The sequence below is a fragment of the Dipteris shenzhenensis genome, chromosome 33 (genome assembly GCF_047967505.1).
Source record: "Dipteris shenzhenensis isolate YYH24624 ecotype China chromosome 33, Dip_SZ_1.0, whole genome shotgun sequence".
NCBI classification, from domain to species: Eukaryota; Viridiplantae; Streptophyta; class Polypodiopsida; order Gleicheniales; family Dipteridaceae; genus Dipteris; species Dipteris shenzhenensis.
In genome coordinates, this window is record NC_141628.1 from 14,677,521 (window position 1) to 14,686,468 (window position 8,948).

Genomic DNA, 8,948 nt, shown 5'->3' on the forward strand with positions numbered 1-8,948 from the left:
AAAAACAAGGAAAAAAACTACCATCCTGGAGGAGGCACACCCACAATGACAGCCCTTACTCCCTATGGTACAGACAAGAAATGCACAGAATTCTAAGAATCCTATAAGCTCCTGAATGTGGAACCAATCCCAATGGGCTGAAGTGTTGACGGAGCATCTTTGTGGAACAGGCTTCGTAAACCACATTGTCCTCCGCCGAACAAAAAGCTAGCAAGATACCACCATCCAAAATCTTCTCTCGAACAAGGTGATACTATATTTTATATGCTTGGTCGGGGAATGGAATATCAAATTCCGAGTAATAGTTATACAACTCTGATTGTCACACTCGCCAAGTAACCTCCTCAACCACACCATCTTGCAAGCAGCACCACAAGCAACCCGATACTCTGCCTTAGTAGAAGACAAGGCCACAGTTTGTTGCTCCAAAAAATCGCTCCCGAACCAAGTAAAGCCGTATCCTAAAGTAGATCTCCTTGTGTCTAGATGTCCTCCCCAATCAGAGTCACTCCAAACGTGGTCCTCGAAGCCTAACTCTATACTTCAATCCCCTCTAGTGTCATCGCACGATCCGCAATCCTGCGTCCCAATGAGTCTTCAAAGGCATTTGCACCTATCCCAAAGGCTCCAGCAACTCATGAACATACCGCTACTGAGAAACAAAGAACCCCCTCTAAGTTAGGTCTAAGTTTGCCAAATCTCAATCCCAAAACAAAATTGAATAAGCCTAAATTTGTGATCTCCAAATCCTTTGATAAAGCAACCTTCGTCATGGATAAGTGCTCCACATGACTGCCAATTAGTATGAGATCAACCACATAGAGCACAATCAGCGTGACCATACCTCGTTCCCAAAATAGATACAAGTTTGGAACTGCAACTGCTCTCTGGATATGAAAGAAGGCATCAATCTTCAAGTTCTAAGCCCTGGGAGCCTGGTTAAGACCATACGAGACCTTCCACAATTTGTAAATCATACCTTTTGGTCTTGCAACCTCAAAGCCTAGAGGTTGCTTAACATACACTCCTCCTACAAGTTACCATTTAGGAACGCACCCATCTGGTACCCCAGCCACTGCTGAGGAGAGGCAAGGGCAAGGACTATCCAAATCGTGGCCATTCTCGTAGTCACTGCAAAAGCGTTCCCATAGTCAATGCCTGGCCACTTAGCATAGCCCTTACCCACAATTCTCGACTTGTGCTTGTCCACGGTCCCATCTGACATATATTTGGTCTTGAGAACCACTTGACACCTATGACCGACCGTTTCGACAAGTCTGGACTTGTGCTTGTCCTCAATCCCATCTAACATATACTTGGCCTTGAGACCTACTTGACACCAATAACAGATGGTTTCGACGTCCTTAGAAACAACTCCCAAGTCCCATTCTTCTATCTCTCTTCCGTTTCCACTTGCATGGCTTTCCTCAAAGTCTCCTAGAAAAGAGCTTCCTTGAACTATGATAGGCTCCTTAGTTTACCTATAAAGGGTCCTCTACGAACTCTTAGTGATCTTCAAGGTCCATCCTCCATACTCCACTAGAAGGATACACTGCCACTCCCAAATCAGTGTCTGTTGGAGGTCAACATCCCCTGATATCACCTAGAGCGAGGGCCTTGCTTGTGGGTGTGCCCGCCCAATGAGCGAGGCTAGCGTAGAGAGTGAGGGCCTGTGTTGTGGGTGTGCCTGCCCCTCGTGAGGGCAGTCTAGGGTAGTAGCAGCCTGATCAATGCTGAGGAGAGGCTCCCTTTTAGGGCTGTCCTTGAGCCCCTTCTAGGGCTGTGTGGAGGTGCCTAGGGAGTCGGCTGCCTGATTTGCAGGTCGGCTGGAGGGCAGAGGGCGCAACCCCTTCATATAGGCTGGTGCAAATCCCGGTGGAGTACTAGGAGCAGTCGGCCATAGAGCCCTGCTTGTCGGCTGGCAGGCCCATTCATTAGGGCCTTGTGCAGCCCTATATAGTTTTTGGGTTGGCCCCATAGGGCTGTGGGTCGGCCCTATAGGCAGGCTGGTCGGCTCTGCCTTTGCTGGCCGACTAGGAGGCTGGGGGGCTATATATAGGGGCCCCCCACATGTGCTTTGATCACTTGTTTTCCGGTGCCTAGCAGGAGCAGAGCCAGCCCAGTTTAGCACCTGTGAAGCAGGGTATTGGAGCAGTTCTTCCACTCCCGTGTGCTCCCTTCCATTTGGTTGTTGAGCTGTTTGTTCTGAGCTCTCGAGCAGCCTGTTGATTCCGAGGTTTTCCCCCAGTTGTAGCGGGGTTTTCTCAAGAGATCACTTGCAGTTCTCATGTGCCTTTCTCTCCTTCTCAGTTTGGTGTGTGTGTGAGGCTTGCTCTCTCTCTCTCTCTTCCGTTCATTTCCGCTGCACTTCTCACAGTGTCTTCACCAACCACTTTGGTGCCCGAACAAAACACTGAGCCTCATCCCAACGGCTCATCTCCAAACTTGGAAGCATCCTCTGGTATTGGCTTAGGCTAGGTGTCATGAACAAGGGCCCGAGACTGATCCTTAGTCAATTGGTCTACCAAGAAGCAGTGACTGTTCTGCAATGGAAGCTGGAACATGCTCTTCCAGCACGACGTCTCTGCTGACAACAACCTCCCTCCTCTCCAGGTCATGTAACCTGTAGCCTTTGGGAAAAAAGTTGTATCCCACAAATACAAGCTTCATGGATTTGGAGTCAAGCTTCCCCCCCTGCTTCTTTGAAATGTATACAATCCTCCCCCCAAAATGGACGAGGAAGGTCGCGATGCTTCAAGACCGTCCTTGCCATCTCCACACATTCTACTTTCATCATTCGACTACTCCATTCTCTGAAGGAGACCATGTATTGGCCAGCTCCTGCTAGATGCCATTCTCTGCACAAAATCTCACCAAAGCATTGGAATAGAACTCCTCCTTTGTCAGCCCGAACAGTCTTCACCTACAATCCAGACTCCCCCACCAAAGCGCACCAATCCTTCAAATGAGCAAAGGCTTAGTCCTTATGAGGCAGAAAGTAAACCCATGTCAACCTGCTACAATCAGCATGAATTTCAAGGCTCTACCCAGGAAAGGGGTCTGCATAGGCCCACATAAGAACCAACTCTAGTGACTGCGAAGCCTGGCATAGTAGCCTGCTTAAGAAGGGACTCCCTATGCTGCTTTCCACAAATGCAAGAGCTGCAATGTCCCTGCTTGTTGGCAGTTGCCAACATTTGGCAAGCCATACACCATCTGGTTCCTAAAAGCCTACCGCAGCGCATCAATATTCAAGTAGCCATCACGGAAATGCAACAAATAGCCAAAGCTGAGAATCTGCAAGAGAAGAGACTGCAAAGAGTTTGTAAATCCCATTGTCCACTGCTCCTTCCAAAACAACCTAGCCTGTTACTTTGTCCCCGGTAGCAACTAAGCGTTCATCAAACTTCACCCACATGCTAGTCTTGTACATACTACACATCATGCATTGACAAAAGATGAAAGCCAAGAGATGGGGCATAAAGAATTTGGGAGGAATGCTTCCCCCCTCTGCCCAATGTGAATGATCTCCAACCTGCCTTCACCTCGAATTGTAATAGTGGCCTTCTCACCAATAAAGATATTAACGGTTTTCCACCTAAGGTCCTCGAACATCTCTCAGGAAGGAGTCATGTGCCTGGAAGCACCCTATTCAAAATCCACTCCCAAGTATCCCCAACATTGAGACCAACCACCTCCCGGTTATCAAAGCAAATGAAGCTCCACTGTCCATGATCTCCACGTGCACCAAAGCTGGAGTCTTCACAATGGCTGTAGCTGAGGAATCTGTACCCTTCTTGATGCTTCGCTGAGGACATTTCCTTCAGTAGTGACCCCTTTTTATAGTCCGACCGGCCTTCAGGGCATCGCGATCCGAGTCGGACTTCTTCTCGAAAGACTTCCATTTAGCCTTCTTGTTGTTGTTGTTGTAACGTCCTTTCGACTACGAGATGCTTAAAGTCTTCTTGAAGAGTTTTTAACTGGAAAGACTTCCATTTTCCCTTCTTCTTGTTGTTGTACAACCCTTTCGGCTGCGGTGTCAGAACCTCTGCCTTGTGGAGGATTCAAAAACTGCTCCTCCTTGTCCAGGACCATCAACACAAGCTCTTCCCAAGTAAGGATGCTCAGTATCCTACTGAAGAGAAGAGATGAGACAGCGTTGTAATGCACCATGTCGTCTGATGATAGCTTGTTGATGTGCTCCCACGTCGTTGAGGGCATTCCTCTTTAGATTCAGCACACGCAACTGCAATTCCAAGGCGGCTCTCTTTATTGGTGATACCCAGTTGTACAGAGAAGTCAAATCACTCTGGACAGCGTCATGTGTTTTATGTGATTGATCACTTGGGGCGTCCAGTTTAAGAAGATAAAGGAGCGTATACGGACAGTGACACGATCCCATAACTGTGCTAGGGTTTCCCGCTCCTTTTGGACTATCAACTCCTCCAGATTTGGCCTTGGAACTTCAACTAAGACGATGAGCCAAGTCATAAGACTGTAAAACATACTCCCTCCATCATTACCTTTCTAATGCCATAGTTGTTCCCATCCAACTCACGGTCCACCCAGAACATAGGACGGATGGGGATCATCCCAAGCAAATCTGCTATCTCAGGGGTCTAGTGAAGGGAGCATAGGTGGGAAAAATTTTGAAGAAGAGGCTTTCCATGGCCCATTTCTTCAAAACAAGTAGAAGTGCTTTGACCCCCTTCATCAATCGCCATATAGTTTGTGATTGAGGAGCTGTTCTTGCCCATTTCCACGATCCAAGTTCCACAATGCTGCATAAGTCAAGGTCTGAGCTCGTAATAGCCAGTTTTGTTCATGTAAAGCTCGAAGAAACGACATTTAATAATTGGAAAACGCCAGGTCATATTAACTATCATGAGCTAGAAGCCGTTGAGACAGCTCAACGCAACACAAAACGATATGGCAAAAGGTAAGATCGAGAAGCAACGGTACACAAGACAGCCGGAAGCAAAATCGCAATAAACTCACTAGCGTCTATTCCCAAAGATCCCATAAACTCTACTCCCACAAATTACAATGTATCTGTCTCGCCACTCTTCCAATCCGCTATCAAAAAATATTCTTAAGGACGAGAGAGGAAAAGGAACATTGATCAATTAGGAGGCGGTGCGTCAGGTGAGTCTTTACGAGGCCCATAACGTGTTGTGGCGAGCATAACAGGCAGAAAAGCAACGATCGAAACTGCCCAACAAGATTACTGATGGCCCACGACGAGTTCCTCGAGAACGAGGTTATGAAACCCTGCAGAAACGAGAAAGAGCAAGGAAGGGAAGTGACATACGAGGAAAGTGATAGGAAGGAGGAGGAGGAGGAAGGGGGGTGAGGGAGGCAATGGGCAGAGGGACTGAGGATGGATGCCATAGCCAAGACCCAGAAGCAGCAATCCCTGGAGTGGCCAAGCAACAATCTGGCTAGCGAGTCGCCACCCAACTCACGATCTTCCTTCCGCGAGCTTTGTGTGCACCCAAAAACATTCCTGTTGGTTCTCTGTCTTCGCACAGATCACTCTACATATTCTGCCCACCTCCACTTCATTTGCTGCAACTCTTTGATTACTTTCTACCACACCCCCACCACATCTAAACTATACCATTCCTTACTTGGCCAGCACTAGGACGTTTTTTCAAATTCTGAAATCCTGTCCTTCCACATGGCACAATATACACCCTTAGATTTTTTAAATTCTGAAAGCCCAAAAAAGCTGCGTAAAAAGCCAACTGCGTAAAAAGCCAAGGCAAAACCTTTAAATATAGGCGAAACGGACGAACGTAAGCCAAAAACAATGTAGATTGCTTTATGAAGGCTATTGGTTTGTGAAGAGACCCTCACGTATTGGCTTTCGAATGTTCACGTGCCGTCACCATCAAGTTTGCTCCTGCTTATACTGAAGCTTGTATCGAGCCACTGCCCATGAATCTCCTTCGTTATGCTTTCTGTGTCTTTGAGAGGTTCAACGAAGCTTATGGCTATAGATCGGTCTGTTTAAACTGTTGATGAACTTCAGCGAATTGGGAATCGATGGAAGGATCTAGGGACTTAATTTTGTAGTCGGAACGTGGGCTTGCAACGAGAGATCCTCTAGTTCTTTAGCTATAATTTCTACAATTGCTTCTAATTTTGATCTGCAATTCTCGGGCACTAATGATCATGTGCAACGTTTGGGTGGGTAGGAGTGTGACCTCTTGAGACTTTGAGTCATAGAAGAACAGCTTGCGAGAGTCAGACATCTCCATAGTTGCTTCCTCGCTTACGCTGCACACCACCTCTGTCTATCATCAACGCTTGTGCATATCCACCTTGAACATTTGCTTGCTGCAGATATATGACAAGTTCTAGTTGCCATTGGCCGTTGTTGCAACCCATGAACGTTCTTTCATCAACCATCTGGAGTTCATCGACGGACATTGTGCGCAATATTCAAGTCCATTCATAGTTACTTCATAGCTCTACATACTGAGGCAAAATCTTCGAGCTCTCTGCCGGTTCTAAAATTGTCCAGGATTCCATAATAGAGACGAAATTTCTAGACAACCTACGTTGATTCAGAATAGTGTTTAGTCGATTTTTTTGTAAGAACAGCTCGAAACTCTACAGCAACGTCATGAATCTAAGCCAAAAAAAGACAACCCGACCCTGTTGCCTAGACCTACACCATGGCCATCTCTTTGCGTCCACAATAGTGTTATACTCCTTCTGCCACTCATGTCAAACATAACTTCACGTTAATTGTGGAAATTGTATTGAATCTAGAGAATTAGTAGTAGGAAGTGCAACGACCAGCCGTGGTGTCTGTATAGGCAACAAAACATGCCTCCACCACATTCTTTGATAATGATGAAAATCATAGTTTGCTTTTTGGGTATGGGAGGCCTATTGCTGCATACATATACTCATGCATCTAGTCGTGCATACAGTCTATGTAGTTCTAAAATCCTTCGATCCAATCTCAGATTGAGCTTCCTAACTCTAATAAAAATATGAGGCTCAAAGTTGTGGAGCTAGCAGAGGTCTTAGTTCTATCTCATTGCAGAGACTCTTCACCGTGCGGCGTGGATATTACAAAATCCCTTGCAGTAAAAGTAATGCTTTTGAAGCCTTAGGCATAACTTTGAATTCTCATAATTGCAGGACTTTTTGTGATTGAAAGCCCTGCGTGATGCTTACATCCCTTGCGTGCATGGATATTACAGAATCCTTGCATCAAAAATTTTGCTCAAAGCCACACAAGACGAGAGCTAGGACTATTTACTCATGCCAAGAATGCTTATGGTTCTCAATCCCAACTAGGTAAGAGAACTACATTCTCTTGATGGACAACCCTGTTGATTACTCTCCCCCTAGCTGCCATATACTCTATCTTCCTAAGATAGAGGAGTCCAGCCCGACTCCGTGTTGCGCTGGCTTGCCACAGCCTTGTTTCGTTGTAGGTTGGGATGTGAACCCCCTTTTACAACTCAGAATTTCCAATCAATAGTGCATATAGGTCGATAGACAAAAGTACTAAAACGCTGATGAGAAATTTTGACATTCTCTAGCTCGCTACAAGCTCGCAGCATTGACAAATAATTACTAAAGGAACTAAGCCTCCGAGAGATAGATATCAGCACATGGACGATGTCTGACGATGTCTTCTCACTGCTGGTTTCCGGAATTGTGCCATCAAAACGTCCATCGTCGGGCGTCAGTCTTTGTCTTGGAACTGTCTCACGGTTCTTCTACCGGACGAAGTTGGGATTGAGCTCCGACTATTAGACGATGGCGTTGCCAGGGATATCTAGGCTCGCTGTATTTATTCCCAGATCTTGGGTCTTCTTTTGTAGAAGAAACAACCCACCTCGCGAAGACGCCCCTCAGGTTGTGTCGTTGAGGAAACGCCCAGTGGATACTCCAAGGTTGTCGTGGTTGAACTAGACTCCCTTAGTATCGCTTCTCTCTCTCGGATGTTCAATCGCAGCTGGAGATACTTGCCCTGGCAAGAGCGTTGCTCTGAAAGGCAAGCTATTTCCTAACTTCTCAAAGCTTCCTGCGCTGATAAATCCTAACTTGATGAGGGAATCAATCTTGCCAGTCTTGAGAGCCTCTCCAGCTTTGTTAAGCTCAGCGGGCTTTCTTCGCTTGTCGAATTTGTTGTTGACGGTATCGTGTTAATGATTGGCACTGTCTACAGATATAGGCCTCAATTAGTTATGTCCGTTTTTGTAATTCTCCTTCTCCTCAGGCTTGCGGGAATCCTTGTCTCTAGGAGCTTATGAAGCTCTTTGGATTTGGGGCGATCGGAGGTAGCATTGGAGGAAGCAGCCTGATGGGAGGGAGCAGACGGTGAAGGGGGCATTGCATAGCACCAGTGTCCTTCCACTGGGACGATTTCAATAAACTTAGGGGGACAGGCGCAAGCTCCTGGAGCTCCCGATGCTGCAGCACGTCTGGAGGGAGTAGCTAGGGCCATGGAAGCTCCAAGGTGGCGATGCGCCTTTTCTATAGATCTCTTCTTCCAAGAGGGTGTGTCTAGCTTTTGGTCTCTTTCTACTGAATTTTGTTGTCTGCTACTATGAGGCAATTGACACTATCACTTCATGTTAGCATTTTGAGATTATCCATGACTTAGCAGCACTCCTTGTGGCTTACGTAACATGGACACTTTGAGTTGCTACCATTGGTAGACTACACAATAAAATAGTTTGGAGGTGGATGGGATGCAAACATCAATAATTGTTGCGATCTGATCAAAGTTTGCAAAAGTCTCAATGATAACTATTGCCAACTCATAAGATCATGGACATAGTGAATCATTTTAGATATAATAAGATGTTATTTATACGCACTTTTATATTTCCATAGTCGTAATTTTTTGGAATCTTGCAAAGGCAAAAATTGTAACTACAACTGCTCGAAGATGTGTGAAGATGATTACCTTGATG

The 8,948-nt window shown here is 46.2% G+C and overlaps 1 protein-coding gene across 2 annotated transcripts in view; it reads right to left on the reverse strand.

The window, feature by feature from the left end:
• Positions 1–5,537, reverse strand: part of LOC147879732 (histone acetyltransferase TAP1-like) — a 47,520-nt gene extending 41,983 nt beyond the window's left edge. For both annotated transcript variants that reach the window (XM_087371774.1, XM_087371773.1), the window contains exon 1: positions 5,312–5,537. In XM_087371774.1, the coding sequence (XP_087227900.1) occupies positions 5,312–5,391 (80 nt within the window). In that variant the 5' untranslated portion in view covers positions 5,392–5,537. The remainder of the gene's footprint in view (positions 1–5,311) is intronic.
• Positions 5,538–8,948: the final 3,411 nt, after the last annotated feature.